The sequence below is a fragment of the Rana temporaria genome, chromosome 4, assembly GCF_905171775.1.
Source record: "Rana temporaria chromosome 4, aRanTem1.1, whole genome shotgun sequence".
NCBI classification, from domain to species: Eukaryota; Metazoa; Chordata; class Amphibia; order Anura; family Ranidae; genus Rana; species Rana temporaria.
Genome location: NC_053492.1, coordinates 420,220,063 through 420,247,046, shown reverse-complemented (window position 1 = coordinate 420,247,046; position 26,984 = coordinate 420,220,063). Strand labels below are relative to the sequence as shown.

General features: G+C 43.2%; 1 protein-coding gene across 7 annotated transcripts in view; it reads right to left on the bottom strand.

Moving 5' to 3' along the window:
- The window catches only part of CDC42BPA (CDC42 binding protein kinase alpha), a 363,756-nt gene that overhangs the window by 152,032 nt on the left and 184,740 nt on the right, over positions 1-26,984 (bottom strand). For all 7 annotated transcript variants that reach the window (XM_040351326.1, XM_040351329.1, XM_040351327.1 and 4 more), the window contains exon 6: positions 5,660-5,753. In XM_040351326.1, coding sequence (XP_040207260.1) covers positions 5,660-5,753 — 94 coding nt within the window. The remainder of the gene's footprint in view (positions 1-5,659; positions 5,754-26,984) is intronic.

Below are 26,984 nucleotides of genomic sequence, written 5' to 3'. Positions count from 1 at the left end.
TCCCTTACTGCTGCTACAATATCTATATAATAAACATACTATCCCCTCTATTAGCTAACAATATGTGTCCCAGTGTCTGGGCTGAAATTAAAACATGATACCTTATATCAGAGCATCTCCCACCGCTCACGTGACTGCTCAGCTCTTTCCTCCCGGCTGAAATTGATGGGAGTTCTCGACTCCACCCTCTATAGCCAGGAAGAGGGGAGAGCCGAGAAGTCACATGAGCAGCGTGTGATGCTCTGATAGAAGGTATAAATCTGCATATTTTTTTTTTAGCACAGACACTGGGACACACTTTGGTGGCTAACAGAGGGGATAGTACATATTTTTATTATACAGTGGCTTCACAACCATTTTTACTAAATTAGGTAAAGTTACACTTTACAAAGAATACCCAACTGCATTTTTGCTTGCACGATTGGATGGTAAAAGTCAGCAGAGCTCCTGCTCATTTGCTAAGCTCTGAAGCAACTGATCCTGCAAACTGCACAGTCTATTTGGCTTTTAATAAATAAACCCCAATAAGAGCCGGTTCATACAGGGGCAACTCGTCAGGCGACTTAGCTGCCTGACAAGTCGTGCTTCATTCTGTACTATGTAATCGTTTTAATAGGAGCGACTCAAGTCGCTCCGACTTAGAACAAGGTTCCTGTACGACTTTGGGACGACTTGCATTGACTTGAATAGAGAAGTAATTTTGCAAGTCGCCTCTGAAGTCGTGTGCAGATCGCCTTGCCGAGTCACTCGGCAAGTCGTGCTGCCCCTGTGTGAACCGGATCTCTGTCTATGGACTCCAAACAGCAGTAAGAAGCCTTTACATATGACTGGTGAGTACGAAAACTCTGAAATCTTTTTACGTATTAGGGCTTGTGTGGATAGACTTTTTTTTTTGCACCAAATTGGTTTTGCATTCCTATACATGTCACACTTGAAGCAGGTCAACTGCAGGTCAGGAGAGTATCAAGTGTAGGTCAAATGTCAAGGAATTCTGAAAAATTTCAGAAGCCTCAAATTTATTTCATCCAAACACAACAAAAACGAATTGACACAGACCCTTGAGGGAAAAAGATTGAAAGAACTTTTCTGCTTTTAAGATGAGTAGACATCTGCCATAATGTGCAAGTCTTCACTGCATACTTGCACCTTGTGGCACACTTGCCCTCCAGTGTGGTCTCCTTCAGTGATGTGAGATCGGTGTTCCTCGCTGTCAATTCATAGCCACTGCAGACATCTTCCGTCAAGTCTACTGCCTTCCAGCACTGGTGAGGCTGTAACTCCTGTGCATGCACACTGGAGAAACACTGCCCTGGTACTTGTCTCTTTTATTGGCATCTGTAAGCCAGGGGTGTGTACACTTCAAGGTGTACACTGGCAGAAATAAGTGGTTTTTAGACAAGAGAACATGCAAGTCTCTACTGCCAAAAAACCTTACCTCCATTTTTTTTTTTCTTTGGCCTTTAGTTTGTTTTATATTGTGCTGGCAGTCAATTGACTAGGTTGAGCTACACAGGAGACTTTTAGTAGCTCAATTGTGCTACTAAAAATCGAATAATCAGTAAACAAATAGAATAATGTAGTAGCAATCAATTTTGCATTGTACAAAGCTCTATTTAAGTGCATTAAATTCCTACAGGTTGAATCCATTTATTTAATTATTATTTGCAAGCCCCTACATTAGCACCATGATTGGGCTACTAAAAATGTATTTTGTAGGTCTAGCATATTCAGCTGGCTGCAAGACAGCGGTGTTCCCTAGTGGGAAGTGAATACAATTGTCCATGTAGCTCTGGCCTTATGGAGCAAGATAGATAATAAATAGTGTTGCTCACGAATATTCGTATTGCGAATATTCGGCTCGAATATGGCATATTCGAGTATTCGCGATATATTTCGAATTTCGCAGTGAATATTCGCTATTCCGAATATTCAAATTTTTTTCTCCATCGACGTCTAAAAGCATTGCTGGTATGATTAGAGACCTTGGGCCGAGTAGCTGAAGTGATCATTTTATCTTGCCGAAAAATCGCAATGCGATTATTCGGCAATCGGAATATCGCGCGATTATTTTCTCCGCCCTTCTTTTGCATCAGAGCCAATCAGAGTGCTCCTACCGCAGTTAACGAAATTCCGCAATAAATATCGCATTCGCATTTTGCGAAATTTCGATAAAATATCACGAATATTCTGAGCCAATGAGAGGGCTCCTACCGCAGTTGTCGAAATTTCGCAATAAATATCGCATTCGCATTTTGCGAAATTTCGATAAAATATCACGAATATTCTGAGCCAATCAGAGTGCTCCTACCGCAGTTGTCGAAATTTCGCAATTATTTTCGCATTCGCAATAGCGAAATTTCGCAAAAATTTCATTTCGATAAAATATTTAGCGAATATTTCTCGAATATTCGGCTATATATTCGTGATATATCGCGAAATCGAATATGGCGTATTCTGCTCAACACTAATAATAAAATTGAATAAAAGTGATATTTTTGGTATAGTTTAGCCCCTGGCTTCTCTTATGTTTTGGATACAGTGAGATTTCATTGCCATAATTCCCGACTCTGTTCCAGCAGGAATGGTGGGAACAACTCATAATGGGCACAACAGCTGTACAGACCTGGGAACTCAGGTCAGAGACGTCACTGATAGAGTCCCTAAGAGATAAAAAACGGCCAGGGGCTGTAACTTTCCAGCATCTACTAAACACTGAAATATCGGACACTTTAAATGCTGATTTTAGTTTCCTGCCTTACGAAGACAATTCTAATCCTAAACACTATCAAGACATATTGTCGTCCATGCGGGAGACTAGGAGACTTTTAGAAAGCAGTCATCAAAACAAATGTGGGTGGTGTGAGGATAATCTGTCACTCTGTTCCAATTTTGTGGATTTTAAATTAGAACTGTGGCCAGGCTATTGACATATTTATATATTTTTTTAAAAGCAGTAAATAAGTTTTACAGTAATGCCAGCACTGACCTCTGCAGCTTCTGAGACTGTGGAACAATTCATTTTTAAACTTACAATAGAAACAGTGAGGTTCAAGTCTGCCAGCACTGACCTCTGCAGCTTCCGAGACTGTGGAACAATTCATTTTCAAACATACAATAGGAACAGTGAGGTTCAAGTCTGGTCTTGGCACTCTTCTCTCTCCCCTCTTCTATGTTAGAGATTAGAAAGATGGAAGACTGACAACTCACTGCTGATAGGGAAAGTTGAGTAAAGCTACAGAAAAGTTAGAAGAAAAATGGAGAAGTTTCTGCTGCAAACATTAAGAATGAACTTCTTCACATTGGCTGCAACTATGGAGGTCAGAGAATTCACGGCTTGTTAAGAATTTGTAAATATGTGAATGTCCATAGCTTGGCCACAGGTTTACTTTAAGTCTTGATCCTCAAGAGCACAATAACCTGTCAGCATGCTTCTATCCCTGCTTGAGTGTCAGAGATTTACCCATGATTCTATGGGACTGAGCACTAATAGTGGTGTATGGAGTTGCAAGCTGGTGGCATTAGAATTACCCAAAGATGAGGGTTACTAACATGATGCCCTTTTCTCCAGCCTTTCTCCTAGCCCCCACTTGGTAGGCTTCTCTGACATTTGTAGGTCTTATTTAACATTGGCAATACTTTAGTCAACAACTTTGAAGCTTAAAAATTAAGAACGTCAAACACGTGTAGGAGCACAAACATATGGGCGTGAATTATACTAACATCATTATTTGTGGGCACTGGACAAAAGGCCACAAGTTCCTAGCAAAGTGAAAAAAATATTCATTAATGGTGGGAAAGAGCTAGTTGATAATCAACAACCAAAAATAAATTCTGTTACTTTCATCCAATGCAACACCTCCGTTCATCCATATGGTGGCCAGCACTGATACGCAGCTGGACATCGGATATGATCATCTAAAAATATCATAACTATAACATATATGAGAAATATACAAGCTGACCTTATTCCTAAAATTGTAATTGCCTGACTGTCATGCTTATCCAGTGGCTTCCATACTTTGAGTCAATAACCCTGAGCAGTAACTCAAAAAGCCTCTAGATATGCATGCAGCAAATGATCCCTTCACTTGACGCATGTTTGTTCTGGGGTACCGTATATAGAAAATACCTAAGCCAGAAACAGCATGAGCTTCATAAATCTCTAAAGTCTTTAGATTCCCTATGACCAAGGGCAAAGCATTTTTTTCTAGTTTTGGATGAAGCCGAGAAGGGTTAGACCCCGGTCAATTTTTTTATTTTATTTTTTTGCCGTCGGGGGGGGGGGCCTGGATTTACCTCTTTATATGCCAAGGGCCACTGTAACCAAGAGAAAAGGTTTAGGGAAAACCATTATTTTAGAATGGTAACAAAAGCAAAAGGTTCAAATGTTTTAGGGACAACAGTCTGAAATAGGAATTACCCTTACTATGGGAAGATTTCCCCTAACGGTCATGGAATAAGAATTAAACACTGCTTATTCTCCTTTATTCAAAATAAAATCTCTTGCACATGATTATTGCTACCAATATAAGATATGGCACGGATTCACAAAGCACTTACGCCGACGTATCTCGAGATACGCCGCGTAAGTATAAGTATGCACCGTCGTATCTATGCGCTGTGCCCATAAACGGAGATACGCCTGAAAATAGGCTTCATCCGACCGACGTAACTTTCCTACGCCAGCGTATCGTGGGCGCATATTTACGCTGGGCGCATTTGCCGCTCCCATTGATTTTCTATGCACATATGCAAAGGAGGGAGATACGCCAATTCACGAACGTACTTGCGCCTGGCACATAATATACGCGGTTTGCGTAAATCGTACGTCCGGCGTAAAGTTATTCCCCATATAGGAGGCGCAACCCATGCAAAGGTATGGACCAGGGAACACAAGCCGTCATATCTTTTGTCGTTTACGTTGTACGTGAATATATCAACCCACCACCTATAATGAACATAAAAAACACACATCTGGGTACCTCTGGGTACCTCCACATTCAAACCATGGTTGCTTTACAATAAAATATATTTAATCAGAACTTATCCAGGAAAGGTGCATGAAAAAGATACATAGAGACAAATTTATTTAGACTGAGTCAGGTTCACACATGTGATTCGCACCCGCACTGCGGTGCCGATGGCATGCGATGTTTGTGCAATGCGAGGTCCGCCATACAGTTGTATGTCGGAACTTGCATTGAATTTGCAAGAAAATAGTGCAGGCACTTTTTTTTCCCCGCACTGGAATCAGATTGCACGGGTGTTCTCACCAATACGATCCGATTTCTATGCAAGGTCACAGTTTGCACTGCGATCTGTGAACCGATCTGAGGGTGCCAATGACATTGTATTGACACCTGCAGTGGTTCGCAGAGGGAAGTGTGAACTGCCTGCAGGAGAGATGCGATGCAGGAACCAGCGCTGGAATCGCGCTAGTTCCCGCATCGTATATGTGTGAACCTAGGATCCAGCAGACAGAACCTGGAGAAGCTGTGCATGGCAACCAATCAGCTTTTAACGTGTCTGTCCAATTCTCAACTGAACAAGCTGGAGCTGGAACCTAATTGGTTACTATGTACATCTACTCCACCTTTGGGAAAAAAAAAAAAAACTCACATCTACAGATCGAAACATATAGCAACACGCGGTCACTTACTGTTCCATCTTCCATTAGTTTCAAACAGGAGCCGAAATCTGCTAGCCGGATGTGTCCATTCATGTCTAGCAGAATGTTGTCAGGTTTAATATCTCTGGAGAGAAAAACACAATACACCAGAACTTTAAAAGGCTTGGTACACAATGCATACAATTTTTACTAAAGCTGGTCACTGAAAGGCTCTGATGGGAAAAGCACAGGTCACACATATTACAATCTAAAATGTACAATCTCTAAAGAACCATTTTTAAAAAAACTATGCAGTACAAGGGCCTATTTACAGTACATCCATTAAATGTTGTACTCACATAAAAATAGCATTATATAGTTGTGGTAAAGGAAATTGTATAGTTAGCTTCTAACATGTATGGTCAATTTTAGCTTTGGATAAGACGGGGAAGGGTTACACCACTTTCCATTTATTTTACTGCAGTTTTTGTCCCCACTGGGAGTGTTTACCTCTTTATTTGCAATGGCGGCCACTGTCACCAAGAAGGAAAGTTAAGGAAAATCCCTTGTTTTAGAGATTCCAATATATATGGTCAGTTTTAGGCCAAACACAGTCGCTGCTCCCACTACGACATCCATGTGGGTGCATGTCCCTGAACCCACACAGTGTGCATTCAGGGGTGTGCACTAGGGATAAGCTTCGTATTCGAGTCAAACTCATGTTCGACTCGAACATCGTATGTTCGATCGTTCGTCGAAATACGAACAAAACGGGTCGTTCGCGCCAAATTCGAGTTACGTTTCACAGACCATAATTCACTGCGGCATCGCTGGCTGATGATTGGCCAAGCATGCACTATGACCCGCATGCTTGGCCAATCACAGTGCGCAAAAAACAGAGAGCCATAATTGGCCAAAGCCAAGGTGGCCTTGTGTAGTGTGTTGCGGCAGTTAACAGAGAACAGAGAGAGACAGAGAGAGTGTAATTGTTTGCAGGTAGATAGAGCAGGCAGGCTAGTCAGGTAATGTTACAGTGTGTAGAGGATATATATACATCCCAGGTGTTGTACATATATTTATACACTGTATAGTTTAGCTAGATCAGTTCTTCCTAATTTACTGGCAGGCAGGTGATTGTGCTATTTAAAGACGTTATCACAGGCATACTATAGACACCCAGCAGGTACAATATTTAAATTAATTTTTCATTTATTTTTAAAATTTAAGCATCATTAAAATCACTGCTCCTGGAGCAGTGATTTTAATGATGCTTAAATAAAAAATGAAACATTCCTTTAAATATTGTACCTGCTGGGTGTCTATAGTATGCCTGTGATAACGTCTGAGAACCCGGGTCTTGCCTGAGGGAACATAGATCAATGGGAAAAAAGTTTTAAAAACGGTTGTTTTTCAGGAGTCCTGAAAAAAACGATAGTTTTTAAAACTTTTTTTCCATTGATACATGTTCCCTGGGGCAAGACCCAGGTTCTCAAACACGTTTTACGATATTATTTACAATAACTTGCATATTAGGCTTTAAAATGAGCACTTTTGAATTCGAACGTTCGAGTCCCATAGACGTCAATGGGGTTCTAAATGTTCGTGCGAACGTTCGGTCCGTTTGAAGGTTCTGGTGCGAACCGAATGGGGGGGGGGGGGTGTTCGGATTATCCCTAGTGTGCACCAATAGGGATGTGAAATTAGGAACCAATGTTGCCAACTATCAGTATTTTTATTGGCAGCCAATAAAAACGGACACTTTTCTCCTGCCATTAAATGCCAGTGACAGGAAATGTTGCCAGGAAAAATATGTCTGTGATGTTGGGCTTTGGCAGTGGCGGTGCCTCAGCATGTCATGTGATGTCATGGTGCAAGAGAGCCATGCAGAGCCTTGTATGCGGGTCTGTGAGATGGGAGCAGAACCGTCAATGCTGTTTGGACTGGAGTGGACTAAAGGGACCACCTGTAGTGTTGAGAGAGACTGAGTGTGACTCAGGAGGGGACATATGTTGGTGATCTGTGCTGCTGCCCACTGCTGTTGGTGTCACTGAGAGTCAATTTCATGTGTGTGTGCCCCCATTATAATTTCTATATAAAATAAAATGCATGGAACACACTTTTGCATCCCCGTGCAGGTAAACACAGCCTATGCTTTAGTACATTCCGTGTAAACGAGGCCTTACATGTGCAGGAGAGGAACAGCCTCTATAGAAGATACTTGTCTTAACCGTTCATTGAGGGACACAAAAGTCATTCACCTTGGGGTTATACATTCAGAACAATGACTTCCTGTGTCCTCAATGGACGCCAAGGAACAGATTTTATGGGGAGTACACTTTTTTCCTCTCCCTGTTGGCAGCAGTATAACTTGAAGGTGAATCACTTCCTGTGTCCCTCAATAGGCGAGAAAGAAATGTATTTTTAGTGAGGATAAAAATATTTTTTTTTACACACAAGTAAAAGCCAATACAGAATGGAGGAATAATAGCAAGAAGCCTATTGGCTGATTAGAACAAAGTAAATGACGAGCTTGGCTCATACTGTCAATACAAGCCACATGGGGAACAATCTAGCAGCTCTCGCGCAGTCACACGGAGCGGCATTGTAGTAAACATCACATGGTGTACAGTCCATTCAGTGATTGTACTATTCCAGCATTGGGATTCCTCCTTCCCTGCTGAGCCTCCCGTACAGCCCTTATAGAAAATCACAGGCGTCAGCAGATGTGTAGAGGGAGAACACAAAGAGACCGGCCAAGCCCGTCACTGCATAAAGAATGTCAGGCAGCTGAGAGGAGCACACTGTCAGGAACGTTGGCGTTTTTCAGGACAACTCCATCCAATACTGACATTTCAATTTTGCGTGGCAAATGATGACTCATTGTACATTATAGCAAACTTGCTTTTCAGGGCCCGTTTACACTTGTGCATTGTGGTATTGCAGGCTAAATCTGCTTTATGTGCGGTGCAGTGCCATTCACTGGTACCCCAAAGCACTGTACAGTAGATTGCAACACACAACTCACCACAGCGCACATACCACGCAATGTGGTATTCTGCGTTGCTACTGTAGTAAAGGTTCTTCATCTCGGTTGCGGTACGTTGACAGCTCATTCATTATAAATGCATTTATAAAAATTGTATCAAAACAGTCCATTCATTATGAAAGCGCTGCATCTTTGCAATCCTCCTTAATGCATGTATTAATGCACCTTAACTGATCACTTAAAGCAGGGGCGTCCAAACTTTTTTCAAAGAGGGCCAGATTTGATAAAGTAAACATGCTCGAGGGCCGACTATTTTGCCTGACATTCTTTGAACGATTAAAATTCGGTCTAAGTGTGTTTGTCCGAGCACTAATACACGGCCCAACAAGAGTTCTCTTGCCTTTGTGGCTGTGTGTGGTGAAGAGATGAGCTTGAGCGTGTTATTTGGATATACTGTATATATTTCTTTTGTGGCCCCAACGAATCCCAGAGCGCTGCTCAGAACCAAGGATGAGTTTGGGCGTGTTATTTGGATATACCGTAGTTATCGGCGTATAACACGCACAGGCTTACCATTGCCATGAATGCAGCCTCAGCATTGCCATGAATGCAGCCTCACCATCGGCATGAATGCAGCCTCACCATCGGCATGAATGCAGCCTCACCATTGCCATGAATGCAGCCTCACCATTGCCATGAATGCAGCCTCACCATTGCAATCAGTGCAGCCTTACCATTGCAACAAATACAGCCTCACATGTGCCATTAATGCAGCCTCACATGTGCCATTAATGCAGCCTCACATGTGCCATAAATGCAGCCTCACATGTGCCATAAATGCAGCCTCACATGTGCCATAAATGCAGCCTCACATGTGCCATAAATGCAGCCTCACATGTGCCATAAATTCAGCCTTACCATTGCCATCAGTGCAGCCTGATCGATGCCCATCTGCAGCCTTGGAGGTCAGAGGGAGGGGGGCGGGACGAGTGCCGACAGATTACAAACGGGAGAATCTCTTGTTTACTCTGTAGCTTCTTTAAAACAAAGTCCCGCCTCCTATGATAGACAGAACAGTCGTCCAATGGCATCCCAGGAGACGGGACTTCCAATAGAGACGCTGCTGAGTAAACAGGAGATTCTCTTCATGTAATCTGACAGCGCTCGTCCTGCCCCCTTCCTGTCCCCTCCAAGGCAGCACCGATAAATACGGTATATATTTTTTGTGGCCCTGGGGGCCACAAACATTATATATATCCAAATCACCAGGGATGCCATAATAAATCAACAGGAGGGCCGCATTTGGCCCGCGGGCCAGACTTTGGACATGCCTGACTTAAATTGTTACTAAACCCACATCACAAACTATCAAATGGTGTATTACATGCTTTTACTACTCACTCAGTCACTATGAGATTCGTTTAATGTATTCTACAAAAAACCTGGTTAGTTTTCAGTGAACTTCTATGGTGAGCATTTTCTCCCGGTCTCATCTGAGCAGCTCATGTGACTATAAAGTCACACATGTGGGTGTATACCTCCAACCAGCTAAACACAATGATGGTGGGATATTACGATCACGATCAATGGAGGTTTCACCTCCCTCTTATTCTAAGACACAGGCTGGAGAAACATAACACAGCCCGTGACTGGCAGAAATCCGCCCACACCATGTTATTGAAAAAAATAATAATAAAGATTTGATTTCAAATAGATATTTGTATGAACATTTTAAACATTTTATTGATATTAATAATTTATTTTTACTCTGTATTTCAAAGGCAGTTTTTTTTTTTTGAACATGTGTCCAGCAGCAGAGGACTAAAAGTTCCTCTTGCTTATGTTTCCCAGGCTAGGAAAGATCTGGGTCATGTGACAACTGTATATCAATTAGAAAAAGGGTACTTTTTTTTTTCATTAAAATAATTACAGTGCCATTATCCCCATACAGAAAGAGAAGGGACAATGTAAATGAAACAGTGTTGTGTTTAGTATTACTTTAAAGTGGAAAATTACTCCCCAATTAACATTGAATATTTTTAATCCTCATCCTGCTAGCATTAGTAAACGGATCATAAAGGATATCATATTTACTAGTTTTAAACTTGTTTTTTGCATTTCTTCAGGTACTTCCTGGTTTCTTGCCTAGGCAAATGATGTCATACATCCCAGGAGTCTTCAGAGGGGAGGAGAGGATGAGGGGTTTTCTCAGCTAAGCACATTCTCCTGCATGCATCCTTGAGGTAAGGATAAATTCCAGGAAGTAAATGCTACATGAATCATTTGCCTTTACCAAAGATGGCCACGACCAGCAATGCTCTTTTGGGGGAGTTTTTCAAAATGATTTCCCAGCAAAATAAAGCATAGAGACATGGCTGAATGGGGGAGTTTGCTTTGATCATTAAAAATGTATTAAATAGTGTTTTTGGTTTGTGGTGCTCAAATGCAGTGAGGATCTGCTTTTATTTTTTTAAGTCAGCAGCTACTAACACTGTAGCTGCTGACTTTTAATAAGGACACTTACCTGTCCTACTCGCCCACGCTGATGACCCCCCCGATGCTGATCCCTCGATCGGTGCAGGTCCCGCGCCGCCATCCACACTAAGGGAAACAGCCTTACGGCTTCACTGCCCATTTCCTACTGCGCATGCGCGAGTCTCGCTCCAAGTTGTGAATGGGCGGCTGCTCTCTGGGATTACACACAGTTCTCAGAAAGCAGCACGCCCCCATTCACGAGAAGAGGATGACGAAGACATACAACGGTTACGGACTTACGCATAGCAACAGGTATTTCAAGTGAGTATAAAAAAAATAAAAAATAAAAAAAACATTTTTAAGATTTTTTGTGACATTTTTTTTCCTGGGTGGAACTCCACTTTAAATTGGTTGTAAACCCACTTAGTAAAAATCTCGCAATCCCCTGGCTTTCATAATACAAATAGCCAGATTCAGAGAGACTTAGGCTGGCGTATCAGTAGATACGTCAGCCTAAGTCAGAATTTGCGTCGGCGCTAATTTAAGCGTATTCTGGTAACCAGATACGCTTAAATTAGGCTCAGATACGAGCGGCGCACGTGTCTTACACCCTCGTATCCTAAAGTGTAATTTTTAGGCTGACCGCTAGGTGGCGCTTCTATTGCGGTCGGCGTAGAATATGTAAATCAGTAGATACGCCTATTCATGAACGTACGCCCGGCTGACGCAGTACAGATACGCCGTTTACGTAACGCATTAGTGGCCTAAAGTTATTCCATCAAATAGATGGAATAGTAATGTTAAGTATGGCCGGGGTTCCCGCGTCGAAATTCGAAAATTTTACGTCGTTTGCGTAAGTCGTCAGTGAATAGGGATTTACGTTGTTTACGTCCACGTCGAAATCAATAGGCCCGTGCGGCGGACTTAGCCGCAATGCACACTGGGTAAAGTAGGCGCCCGGCGCATGCGCAGTTAGAAAAAAAACGTCAATCACGTTGGGTCAAGCCTCATTATCATAAAACACGCCCCCTCAGACAAATTTGAATTAGGCGCCCTTACGCCCGCCCGCTTTAGGCTACGCCGCCGTAACTTAGCAGGCAAGTACATTGTGAATCATGTACTTGCCTCGCTAACTTACGACGGCGTAGCTTAAATGCCTTAAGCTACGACGCCGTAAGTATGCGCTCGCCATCCTGAATCTAGCCAACAGTGTCCTGTATATGTGCTTTATTAAAAAAAGCAGTTTTGTACCTGTTTAACAGCACCGCTCGGCACTCACGCGACTGGCCGTCTCTTCTCTCTCCCGATCTGACAGGTACAGCAGGAGGGGGCCGAGATGCGGAGAGCGTAAACTGCATTGCACATGGTCAATAAACAAACACTCTCTAGCAATACACACCAAACCGAGCATTTACAGAGCGACTCCAAATGCTCTGTTTTATCAGAATATGGATTGTGGAAGAAGGGGAGGATCAGAGAAGACAGGTTCATACAGCCTTCTTATACAAAGTGGAGGAATAACCCCTTAGGTTCCATAATGAGTATAACCAGCATGATTTACTGCATATACAGACTGATTTTACTGTTGTGGGTTTAATAACACTTTAAAGAGGAACTTCAGTCCCCTTTTGTATGGCTCTGCCCTCCAGCACGGCCATTATAACATTTGCCGAAGGGCTCTGCCTCTGCCTGGCCTTTTGGTCCTAACAGCGCCCTTCAGCAGAAGATTTCCCTATGCACATGCAAAGCAGAAAAGTATTTTTTAATAACGTGGAAAATTAGGCTGGCTTTCTGGATTAATGCCAATGTTCAAAGAGAATATCAGCTGCTGATGAATTCCACTTAGCTATAGCGTATTGGATATGGACCCATTCATTTCAATGGGCTGCCAAACGCACCAACAACAGTGCATGGACTATTTCTGCAGTGCACCACCATGTGGGCTGCAAAGCATGTCTGTCAACAAGGTGTTGGCAATGCATCACATCAAGCATGAAACGCATAGCGCCACGCATGTAATGTGTGCCAACTTAACACAATCATGTCAATGGGCCCTAAGGCAGAAGCCCCATCTTACATTAATACCTCTAAATTCTACAATACATACAAGCACAAATGTGAATTTTCCAAGTGTCAGACAAACCCTGGCATATATTGTATATATTTTTACCAGTGTCTGCCATTGTTCTTAAAAAATTATTCGTCTTTCGTTCTGCGATGGTCTTAATAGGACATAATCCAGACAAAGCGCCGGGGACACACAAAGCAGTGAATATGAGCATACACCATTCCACAGGGGAAATACAGTGTTTCCCCGAAAATAAGCCCGGGTCTTATATTAATTATGCCAACAAAAGACACAGTGGGGCTTATTTTCGGGGTAGGTCTTACCATGTAATGTGATGACTTCTCTCCCCCTCTCCCTCCCTGCCTGTCAGGAATCCCCAGTGTGAACTGAGTTAAAATGCTTGTAAAATCCTACAATCCACTCTATTACAGTATTATATAATGTACAATGTGTGTGTTCCTGTAATATAATTGTGCCAAATACCTTTGTTATAGCGCCATTATGCGCTTCTGTGATCCGCCGGAGCTCTCTTCCCTGCAATTATATTACAGAAACACACACATTGTACATTATATACTACTGTAATAGAGTGGATTTTACAAGCATTTTTAACTAGGGCTTATTTTCGGGGTAGGTCTTATATTGCAGCTCTTCTGGAAAATAACGCTAGGTCTTATTTTCAGGGTAGGTCTTATTTTTGGGGAAACAGGGTATTAGCCATTGACTTTAATTAGCAGACTTTGAATTTCTTGAGGAAAAAGGTCTCCAAGCATTCCAACAAATATCCCTGTAATTGTTTCCTGCTAGTAGTTGCAAAAAAAAAAAGTTTTAATGCCATTTTGCATTTGTACAACTATCACTCATAACAATTATTTGTCCAGATTGTGCATGAATGGATAGCATTCATACTAGACAGCACGGAGGGACGAATCTACAGAGGCACCTCTATTTCTGGAGAGAGAACTATGAAGAGCTACATTCTGCCTGTTGCAGCATGAGGAGTGAGACACTAATCAGAAACCATATCAGGCTAATCCTGTCATTAACATTCTAGAGAGATGACAGTGGTTAATCAAACTTGCCAGCATCGGCCACAATCTGCAATTGCAACGTTGGGTGGACAGGCCCTCTAAAATACTGGAACTGGCAATCAAGTGCAGGAAAATAAAACTACATTTTACAGATATTTATTGTTTTCCACAGACTTTGCGGACAACCCTAATTAGCCTGTCTGAGTCCAGGTTCATTCTCTGACCTCTGCACCGCTGACTCAGAAAATTGTTTCAGCTTCTGTAGCTGCGCTGCCAACTCAAACATACAGGACGGATTTACAAGAGTATGAAAGAGAAAGTGCGTTGGCTGCTAGGAACCAATCAGACTGCTGAGTTTTGTTCTAGAGCAGATCAAGATTTATACATAGATACAGTGAAAATGGGAGATAAAGATAGACCGAATTCACCAAGCTTTAATCAGAACTTAAAGGGGTTGTAAAGGAAAACATTTTTTTTCCATAATAAGCATTCTTTACCTGCAGACATTCCTCTTTTCACTTCCTTATTGTTCGTTTTTGCTCAGAAGTTGCTCTATTTCTTCTCTGTTCTGTTCACTTCCTGCTTGTCTGATTGTTACTCACCACCGTGAAGGGAGGCTTTACTGCGGTGGTGAGTAACGTGCTCACGTCCTCCTGGGAACTACATCTGTGCGGCAGGACACTCTCTACGTGTTAGGCCCCGTACACACGATAGAATCCATCCGCAGATAAATCCCAGCAAATGGGTTTCTGCGGATAGATTCTATGGTGTGTACACGCCAGCGGATCTCTTTCCGCGGAGAAATCTCCTCTGGGATGGATTCCAGCAGATCGAATATTTGTTGTGCTGCACAACAAATCCATCTGCTGGAATCCATTCCAACGGATGGATCCGCTCGTCTGTACAGACTTACCGGATCCATCCGTCCAAAGGGATTCCCCGCACGCGTCGTAATGATTTGACGCATGCGTGGAATTCCTTATATGACAGCGTCGCGCCCGTCGCCGCGTCATAATCGCGGCGACGGCGCGACACGTCATCGCCAGAGGATTTCCGCGCGGATTTCAATGGGATGGTGTGTACACTCCATCCCATCGAAATCAGCGGATATCTTTGAGAGGATTTATCCGTGGAAACGGTCCGCTGGACCGTATCTGCGGATAAATCCTCTCGTGTGTATGGGGCCTTAGAGACTTCAAGGAGGTGTGAATTACTGGGCGTGCCGCAATTCATACTGGGAAATGTAGTTCTTACATGAACGAGCGATGCAAACCAGGAAGTGAATGAGAGAACAGAAACTAGAATGCCAGAGGTGATATAGATGAAGGAATTTAATAGGTATTTACTCGTTTTTTAACAGAATCATTACACTATTCTGTCTGTCTACCTTGCAGACATTAATTTTAGGCAAAAAATGTTTTTCCTTTAGTGACCCTTTAAAGTTTACATAAACCATAACAATGAACTGCCAGAGCTAAAAGTAAGTATTGCATTTTCCGCCCAGCAGCAGCTTTACTTAAAAAAAACCTTTGCATGCATTTTGACTCTGGTGGGTGAGGGGATGTTTCAATAGAGTGTAGGGTGCTGCTTCCCTCTAGTATCTGTATTTGTAAATAGTAGCTGTTGCTTGGGTAATATTACAGAGTTAGTTGGTTATAGATAGGTACTTCATTGTCCATGTTAGCTGGGTAAGAAACCCCTATTGGAGAACTGTAACATCTGAATAATAGGGAGTTTCCATCAAGTACAGACAGAATTGGACTATATGACCTTTTATGCATTTCATTCTGACCAGAACCATATACTATTAGGTAAGTGTTCCTGTGTTCTAATAGTTCAACTATTGCAGCTTCTGTGTTTATTTGGTGACATAAGTACCTTTGCCCTATTGTTATTACCTCACATCCACATTGCCAGACAGACAGATCTGTGCTAGTGTATGTGTGTAGAGGTCACCTTGCATTTCGATATTAGGTAAAACGCTATCAAAATAGATATTATATGCAGCTGCTCTTACTTTAGGTAAATGCTGTTCATTCTGGTATGGGATTCTCTTCATCTCAGGGCCCTATAAACAGCAAAGTTTAGAGTAGAGGTCACTTAATTGGGGCACTTTTCCTCCCCACTGTCACCAAACTTGGAGCACTTTTAGCCCCTGTTCACACCTAGGCGTATATACGCCTGTAGTGCGACGCCGCTGCACCCCCGAGACGCCAGAGGGATGATTTAACATGCACCTCTATGGAGATGGTTCACATCTCCACGCCGAACGCCGTACGCCTGAAAAAAAGTCCCGGACCTTTTTTCAGGCGGCTTTCGGCATAGGAGATGTGAACCATCTCCATAGAGGGGGTGAAGGCTGCATTCACAATCGCAGCGTTTTGTCGCCGCAAATCGCGGTACAAAATGCCGCTATTTGTCGCCGCGATTTTGTACGCCGAGGTGTGAATGCAGCCTTACTCCCCACTGACACCAACATTGGGGCATGATTCCTCCTCCTGACGATGTAACTTTTTAATCCCACCGACCACAAAGCCAGAGACATTGTTTACTCCCACTGATGCTGGACATTTTCCACTCCCACTGACCACAGTCTGGCCCCTCTAAAGTCTGAAGGAAGGTAAACAGACACTTTGTTTATAAAGTTTGAAGACCCCAGGTCTAGAGCTACTATAGGCATCAAACTTCCCAGAGGTAGCTAGAGGTCTGTTTGCACGGCAGTTAAACTATTAGGGACTGAGAAGCAGAGCATATGGGCTGACACTGAGTTCTGGAGTCATGCCACTGATGTTGATCCTGCCAGAAATCCAGTTAGTGCATAACTTCCTGTGCCCTCTACAGTGTTATCTCAATCAGTGTTATTAGTCTTACAAAGTTTACCTCTGTGAGGTACAACACATCTACCCCTATCAATTGGAGAGGGAGAGGTGTTGTGACCCTTCCTAAGGGCGACAATACTGCTTCTCACTAGATACACTACAGCCACCAGAGTGCCCTTAAAGACTATAGTAAGAAGGTAGGTATGTGATTTAAAAAAAAATGAAAATACTGGGAGAGTTTTTGACAAGCTTAGGTATGTTAAAAAAACCTTAGTTAGACTTACAGGTGAGAGAGCTTAGCTCCCCCCAACTTCCCAGGAAACACTGCGAATAATTCTGTTAAGACAGCACCCCCCTCCACCATAGCCTCAGTCAAATGAGAAACCTCCAGCCATGCTGAAAAACCAAATTTTAAAACAAAACAAAATATACCCATATAATATAACAGTGCAAATCATATTTGAAATCACTAGGGAGGCTAAAAGCTGCTGTCCTGAAAGACTTCTAGAAATACAGTCACCGGTAAGTCTAACTAAGGTTTTCTCAAAGCGTCTTTCAGGACAGCACCTGGAGAGTATAAGCAAGAAACTCTAGGGTGGGACCACTGCCTGTAGAACCTTCTGGCCAAAGGCCTACTCTGAGGCTGACAGTAGATCCACTCTATAATGCCAGATGAACGTAGTGAAACTTGTCCATGTTGCGGCTTTACAGATTTGGTCAGGGGAGGATATTGAATGAATGAATGAATGAATGAAAAAACTTATAAAGCGCGGCGCATGCGAACTGAATCGCTTCTGGGCGCTAGTTGTTCGTGTCTCATGACATCAAAAGAGCAGAGTTTTGATCTGTCTTCTGAAAGTCAGGTGGTTTTCCTCCAACCGAATGCTGGTTGGTAAAGCGTTCCATAGTCTAGGACCCTGAAAAGCAAACCTTCTTTCTCCTTTGGACTTGTATTTGGTTTTTGGTACCCTGACCAGATTTTGGTCGGTGGATCGCAGAACGCGATTCGAATTGCGAGGTTCTATCTTGTCGCAAAGATATTGCGGAGCCTTCCCATGGATGCACTTATGTGTCAGGCAGAGTGCTTTAAATGCAATTCTGTCTTTTACTGGCAGCCAGTGAAGGGTTCTCAACGAAGGTGAGATTGATTCCCATTTTTTTTCCCAGTCACCAGTCTGGCGGCCGTATTCTGAACGACTTGCAGACGGGAGATTTGGTACTTTGGGAGTCCGAGGTACAGGGCGTTAGCATAGTCCAGTCTGGAATTCACGATTGTTCCCACCACGACTGCTACGTCTTCTTTGGGGATAAATGGAATAAGTCTGCGTAGTAGGCGCAACAGATGGTGCGCTCCGCTGACTACTGACCCTATTTGTGCGTCCATTGTCATGAAGGTGTCGAAGATGACCCCGAGACTTTTGACTTTGGAGCTAGGGGTGATGATTTGGCCCAGAATGGGCGGGGGTGTCCAGGTTGTTGCCAGTTGACTCTTTCGGCTGGCGTGAAACATAAGGAGTTCTGTTTTTGAACTGTTGAGTTTAAGATATTGCCCAGGATATTGCCACTGCCCTAGTTGAGTGGGCCCAGATACCCTCTGGCGGTATCTGCCCTGAGACTTTGTAGGCTTCCTTAATAGCTGTTCTGAACCAACTTCCTTTTGAGCTTTTGGAAGCACACTGTCCCTTACATGCCCCTGAGAACAGCACAAAAAGGGAATTTGACTTCTAAATTGCTTAGTCCATTCCAGATAAAGCATTAGGCATCTCTTCATATCCATCGTGTGGAACTTTTCCTCTTTAGAATTGGCTGGGGATGCGCAGAACGTTGGTAGAATCACCCCCTGAGAACGATGAAAGGCGAAAGAGACCTTAGGAAGAAAGCCCGGGTCCACCTTCAATATTAACCGATCTGGAAAGACTGTTAGGAAAGGTTCTATTATGGAAAAAGCTTGTAGCTCAGACTCTCCTGGCAGGGGTTACTGCTACAAATAAGGCCATTTTCAGAGTCCAATTTTTTACGGTCGCCTCCTCTAGAGGTTTGAAAGGATTCCCAGTTAGCCCCTGCAGGACCACTGACAAGTCCTAGCAATTGCTTTAAAGAACCCAATAACTAATGGATCTCTTGATAACTGTACTTTAAAAAAAAATGATAATGCAGCCACCTGTGTCTTCAAGGTGCTAACCCCTTCGCCATTCAACCATGAAGAAATTCCAGGATGGAAATGGTCTCCTACGACAAATACTACTTTGTCCCGCACCAGGAGTTGTAGAATTTCCAAACCTTGAAATAAATATATCTCTTGTGACTTTTTTCCTGCTGTTTGCATAGAAATTAATTTGTCCGACAGACCCCTTTTCTTTAGCATCTGCTCCTCAGAAACCTAACTTGAGCTGGCTTACGTCCAGATGCCTGATGGGTCTCTGGCTCAGAAGATCGTCCCATAGAGGTAACATCCAATGGGGTTCCGTCACTAGGTTCAGGAGTGTTGAGAAACAAATGCTCTTGAGCCAATAGGGAGTCTCCAGTATTAGATTAGTGGACTCTTCCTGAATTATTTGAGGACCAACAGTATTAATGGGAAGAGGGTAAAAGCATAACACAAATGGAAGTCCCACGGCTGAGCCAGAGCATCCAAACCTCTTGCCTGATCCCGTCTGCTCAGGGAAAAGTAAATTGGGAGTTTTGCGTTTGACATGAGGACTGCCCCACCTGTTTATTACCATCTGGAAAACTTCAGATTGCTTTTCGAAACTGTTCTCCTGCTCAGAAAGTCAGCAAACAGATTTAAGCTGCCCTTCAGGTGTATGGCTGACAGGGACACCAGATTCTTCTCTGCCCAGATTAAGATCTCCAGAGCCAAGGACAGGAGAACCCTGCTCTTGGTACCTCCTTGCTTTGCTATGTATTCGACTTCTGTGGCATTGTCACACAAGAACAGAACGTGTTGACCCCTGATCTCATTCCGAAACCAGAGAAGCCCCATCCAAATTGCTTTCTGCTCCCTCCAATTGGATGATCTTGTCCAGATTCCCTGGGCAATACGATCTTCCAGATGTGCCCCTCACCCCCAGGAGCTTGCATCTGTCGTTAATCTTTTTGAAGCAGGGAATACCCAAAGTAGGCCCTCACTTAGGTCTAACTGGTTCCTCCACCACCATAACTTTCTCCTCACTTGCGTCGGAATCACAAATCTCTTTTCGAAGGGATCTTCATGCCTCCAATTTTGGAGAATCACTTGCTGCAGATACCTTGAGTGAAGACAGGCCCATCAAACAGCCAGAATGAATTGACAAAGTTTGACAATCATGGTTTAAATCCACTACCACAGTGGGCTAGCGAGGAGAGCATAACCAGTGCCACTGCAGATCCGGGAAGGAAATAAAATACAGAAAGAGGTAGGGGATTAACTTCATGCTCCTGTAAACTCTAATTTATGCACTATATCACAGCTGATTCTGGAATTTACCCCCTAGGGTCCAGAGTATGGGTGTCCATGGGATGGCATCACTTGCTGGAAGTTGAAGGAAAACTGGAAGATCCTTATTAAATGAGCTGTGACTCAAGAGTGGGGAGGGAGGGGTGGGTTTTGTGTTAGATAGTAGACCTATGTTAGATGGAATAAGTGGTCCATGTTGGCCACATGTGGATGATGTCCGAATGACACGTCCAAATGTTGTACGATATTTTTATTGTTGTCAAAAAAATCAATAAACAGATTTATAAAAAACAAACAAAAAAAAAAACAGCCGGAATGGAGGATGTTAGAAGAACCAAGTCAACATTGTTGACCGTAGTGTTACTGGCGAGCTTGTCTGGATCCGTTTTATTGCCCCATGGATCTTTTCCTTTTCTCTTCTGGCAAGAAGATCGTTTGTTGGATAGAGTCGATGCTGTACCACAAAAATTGTATCACTTGGGAAGGGACCAGGTTTGACTTTTCCTCGTTCGGGATCCAACCTAGGTCTTGCAAGTGGTATTTTGTTCTGTTCAGATTTGCCAGCAGCTGATCTTTTGAGCTGATGAATAGAAGCAGATCGTCCAGGTATGGAACTATCGCGATTCCCTGAATCCTTAGAGGCGCCAAGGCTTCCGCCATGACCTTGGTGAAGATCCTCGGAGCCAAGGACAGACCAAAAAGCAGGGCTCTGAACTGCAGATGGGCTATCTTGCCCTCTGAGCTGATTGCCGGACGCAAAAATCTCTGGGTTGCTACCGCTATTGGAATGTGCAGGTAAGCATCACTGAGGTCGATGGAAGCGATAAAACACCCTCCGTAAGCAGTTTCCTTACGGAGTAGATCGTATCCATGCGGAACCTTTTGTAACAAATGGATCGATTCAGGAGTTTTAGGTTCAAAATTAAGCAAAACTTTCCTGGGGGTTTTTTTTATCAGAAAAATGTGAGAATAAAACCCTAGCGCTTCCTCCTCCTGAGGTACTGGAATAATTACTCCCTGATGCCTCAGATCTTCTAAAAGGGATATCAGTGCTAGGGCTTTGTCCTGTGCTCTGGGGATTTGGGACACAAAGAAGCGGTTTGGAGGTTTCTCTGAAAACTCCAGCCCGTATCCCTGGGAGATGACATTCAGGACAAACGGACTGGAGGTTACTGTCTGCCACTGAGGGAGGAAGGCTAGAAGTCTCCCTCCCACAGAAGGACTGCCATCACTGGCTTTTAGCTGGCTGTTCGAGGTGTCTAAACAGAACAGGTGGCCTACCTCTTCCCCTCTGTGTATCCCAGGGCTTCTTATAACCTGTTTCCTTGGGGGCCTGGGTTGAAGAGGATGAAAATTATTTTTGATTAAAGGCGTCTTCTTTCCTGGAAAAGCCTCTTTCTGGTCTATGGTCCCATCAAAAATGGCCTCTAAGGCAGGGCCAAAAAGTAGATTCCCTTTAAAGGGGAGACCACAGAGCCTCACTTTAGAAGCGGAGTCTCTGGATTAAGTTTTTAACCAGAGTGCCCTTCGCACTGAATTTATCAGGGCTGAAGTCCTAGTGGACATTCTGGTATCCAACAGATCCTCTCGGGAGGTACCTCCCTCTATGTGCTGTTTCAACTGTTCTAGCCAATGCAAGTTTCTAACAACCAGGGTTGAAGCCATGACCAGTTTAAGATTTGCCATAGATGAGTCCCATGCTTTTTTTAGAAGGGAATCGGCACGTTTATCCATGGCATCCTTCAGGATGCCCATGTCCTTGAATGCCAATTCCGTATTGCGAGAAGCCTGGGAAAATGCTGCATCTAACTTCGGCCTTTTGTTCCATACATGCGATTCGTCTTCCTCAAAAGGAAACCTACGCTCAAGAGATTTTGAGAAAAACTGAGCCCTTTCCGGTTCCTTCCATTCTCACTTGACAGCCTCTGAGAGCACTTTGTGTACTGGAAAAACTCTGTTTCGTTTCTCCCAGGCCCTCAAACAACTTTATCGTCCTGGATGCTAAGAGTGGTTTGAATGGTCTTAATCAATTCATCCACTTCATCCAGAGATAACTTATATCTAGACGCTCTTCTGTCTAACACCTTCTTATCCTCATCTTTTGAGGCTTTGGGAGAACTAGCCTTGCTTGCGGCTTCCTCCCTGGAAGTGGATGACAGAGATGGTCTTGGCTCCCTGATTGGTGCTTGTCCAAAAGGGAGCAGAATGATTGGAAAGTATCTGTAAGTTCCTTTTGTAAGGAGACAAAAAGCCCTGAGCTTTGTGGCTTCTTTACTTTTCCCTGATCGTACTTCACTAGATCCGCTATACAGTCCTTGCACAGGGTCTTGGTCAAGCTCTCCTTAAGAGACGCGTTGCAGAAAGGGTAATTTTTCTTAGGGGTATGCTTTGTTTTTCCCCGCGCCTTCTGTAATTAAGAACAGAAAAGCACCCCATTAGGACCTAAGCATTATCCCCAATCCGCCCCCAAAAAAAAGAAAAAGGGGGGGGGGGGGGAGAGACCATCAAAACCATGTCCCCTTAAGAGGTAACCGAAGGGACATGGAACAGGCTTCCCTTTCCCCAAAACTACCGTTCACCAGGGAAAGGTGGAGGGAAAAACAAAAGCCCCAAGGTAAAGGGATCTGGAGCCTGTGGGCTGGGCTGGTGTTTTTTGGTTCTTTTTGCCACCATCTCTGCTTAGCTCCACCGACTCCATGCTGCAGCAGGAGTAGTCGCTCTGCTGTCAGTTTTTAAAAACTCCCGGTCTCCTCGCCTGGGGGGATGCTGGGATGGCCCAGAGGACTGCAAGGTCCAATGCAAGAAACGAAAAAAAAAAAAAGGTGAGCCATGCACCCACACTCAGGACCTCTGCCTGGAGAGAGTGCAGCCCATCCACAGTTCCTCGTATCGCTTCCACCGTGGCGGAGGACACGCTACAACTGAGGCGATGGTGGAAGGGGCTCTCCTAAAATGAATTATTCGCAGTGTTTCCTGGGAAGTTGGGTGGAGCTATGCTCTCTCTAGGTGCTGTCCTGAAAGACACTTTAACAAAAAAAACTGGAGTTCTGCATTAAAGCATCTTTAGTAAGGATGAGCTCCAGCGTGTTCGCATAGAACACGTGCAGAGCCCGCCAGGAAGTCGGCATCCGCGCTGCGTTAATCACAGCCAGATGCGTTAATCACATTTCCCGATCTCTGCAGCCGAGCATCGGACAATGTCTGCCTGGCTGTGATTAGCGCAGCGTGGGTGCCGACTTCCTGGCGGGCTCTGCACGTGTTCTATGCGAACACGCCGGAGCTCATCCTTAATCTTTAGCAAGGCCTCTCTGTCAATATGATCACGCTATCTCATGTGCCTTATTCACTGTTTAGCAAGCCATAAAACTACTCTTACTTCTACTATCTTGGTGTGCCATTTCTTCCAGATCTGTGCAGTAATGCAATGTGACAATATGTGCTGGAGCTATCTGTAATAAAGACCAGTCACTACTATTTTTCCTTGTGCCTTGTATCCGCCCCCTCCTGTAGTCCCTCCCCAGCTGTGCTTTCTGCAAAGGCATAGTGAAGATGTAACCGCTAAGTTTAGAAGATAAAAGCTAGGCTTGCAAAGGCATTTGGTGCACACAAAGTAGATCTATATCTTTTGTGGCTATTGAAAAATATTTTTCAGTGAAAGTTTTTGTGCTTTAAATGTTTCATAAATCCAAGCCACAAACAGTATTCATAAAATTATTAAAACAAATAACGATGACTTTGCTTTGATAAGCATGTGAAATGTCCTACAAGAAACACAACTTAGACATCGCCCCCCTTCCAAACACAAATTCTGCATTGTGTCCGCGACGTGTCTATTAATCAGCACAATGTTCCCATGGTAAAGGAGAGTCTCATTCAGCCGATGAATTGATTGCAGGCCTCTGTGTCACCAAGAGGATGTGACGAGATCTCTGCTGGAGGATTTGAGGGAACAGACTTCATCTGCTGCAATCCTGTGGACTGAACACGTCACCCCATCGCAGCGTGCAAATCAAAGCCTTGACTGCCAGCCTGAGAAAACACGGAATGTATTTATAGCTGCCGGCACATCCAGATGGTTTGTACCAATTAACCAGCAAAGTGGCCTGCTTTTGTGATTATTTACAGCACTTGGACAGCACATGCAGACACAGACACAAGGGGAGTCCTCTGCACAAGTCTTCTTCTATCTGCAAGGGTAAAACTGAACTCCAGGCAATCAAATAAAAACTGAGATGAAACACTGTATGTATAGCGGAGACTTTTAACCAACCAAAGGATTTACATTTATGTCCATCCTAGTTAATACTTACAGATCTTGTCCCACCCCAGCCTGGGACGGGACAATAAAAGCAGAAGCCACAGACTGCTGAGCTCATCTCTCCATGACGCTTCCCTCTACTCCTATCAGAATGCTCCTTGTTAGCACATGGCTACTGCAGCACCAGGGCTGTGGAGTCGGAGTCGAGGAGTCGGGGGAAATTTTGGGTACCTGGAGTCGGAGTCGGCAAACAATGCACCGACCCCGACTCCGACTCCTACTAAATTTAGATTGGAATAAAAAATAAAAAAAAGCAAGTTTAAATGTCCCAATTCACAAAAAGTTATAATTAATGACTTCTCTACTGTAAGAATAAAGACCAATGCATGCAGTGCCTCACGTAACCGCAAAACGAACACGTTAAGTGACCGTGAAGAAGCATGCTTTTCATGTGCTTCACTATATGGCACGCAACGCACAATTAGGAGCTGCAATACTTATACTTTCCATAGTGTTGTGTTCTGCTTTTACAGGGAACGCATGTTAGAGAACCAGTAAGTGTCCAAATAAAAACATTTCAACAGGAGTTTTATAAAGCACTAAAAGAAGTTGAAAAGTATGATCGCTCATCAAAACTTACTGTTGAAGAAGCCATCCTTGTTCATCCAGAGATCGTTAGTGATGTGGCCAGAATAGTTACTGCAATGCCACCCACCCAAGTCAGTGTCGAAAGATTATTTTCAGCCCTAAAAATAATAAAGTCTGACTTAAGAGCCTCTATGAAAGAGGATCTGGCAGAGGCAATTCTCTTCCTTAGAACTCTACATTGAATTGATTTGCATTTGCTAAGCCTAGAACTAAATTTCAAGATTAATATAAACCATTTCTAGGTTTTACAGATTTTGTTTTTGGTTCATTATAGATAAGCTTTGTTTTTGTTCTAAAACAACCAAATAATGTGGTTTGTATTTTTGAACTGGTAAAGATCCTGTTCCTGATGTTTATGCCTGCTGCTACTATCCAGTCACTTGATTGTTTTCATTGTGTTTGTCTTTTGCTTAAACTGTGCAATACAGTAGACTGTTGGCTTCCCAGCCAGTAGTCCTGTGGTAGGTTGCGTTTCTTTCCCTCAAGGAATGTATAAAATACATTCGCATATTAATACAGAGGAGTCGGAGTCGGGGAGTCGGAAGTACATAAAACTGAGGAGTCGGAGTCGGAACATTTATCTACCGACTCCACAGCCCTGTGCAGCACAACTGATTAGTTCTCTATGCCAACAATATTTCTGGCCATGACCATCTTGAGTAAAAGCAGATGATTCATGTAGCATTTACTTTATGAAATTCATCTGCCCCTAGCTCAAGCATGCAGGAGGGTGTGCTTAGCTAAGAAAACCCCTCCTCCCCTCCTGAAGACTCCTGGGATGTATGACATCATTTGCCTAGGCCTGGAAACCAAGAAGTAACAGAATTTTTTTTTTTTTTAATAAAAAAAGTTTAAAACAAGTAAATATGATAAGTAGCACAAAGAGTAACAAGTGGGATTATAGTGGTGCCAAGAAGCAAAAACTGTTTAAAAACGTAAAGTTTATTTAGTACAAGATAAAAAAGTATCAATATCATTCTTTTACACATATTCAGTAGATGTCCACTTTAAGCAGTTTGTAATGATGTAGTGTTTAATCCCAACATGTTTAGCTGAATTATGCTTCCTCAGGGGGGTTATTGGAAGATCATTAAAGTCAACCAACTACAACAAAATTACATACACAAAAGAACATTAGTAAGTAACAAAATGATATAATTGAGGTATGCTAAATCATTTATACACATGTATAGAATTTATTAATTAATATTTGCTCTGCTTAACCCAATCCAAATGTACTCACTTAGTCACCAAAGATGAACGCCATGGCCAACCGTCATGAGGGAAGGACAAGTGACCGCAGGAGGCACAAAAAAGATCAGGCTAAAAAACAGGTAATATAAAGCCAAGTATCTGGAGGATGTGCAATTATGCCTGGATAATGACTAATATAAGCATAGTCTCTTATAACTTACATGATATGTATTTTAGTAAATAAAGATGAGGGCGTCTATATTATTACCAGTAGCCAATACCAAAGGAGGCACAGACTAAAAGACAGAAACAAATTCAGAGAATAAAGTTTTTTTGAGATGGAGTCCATAAATATTGATCAGCTTAAAAATACTCAAAGTATGTGTGTGTGTGAGAAACGGTATGCCCATGCAGGCACCAGAACAGCAACATGCATGTAAAAATTCACATCCAAAAGTACA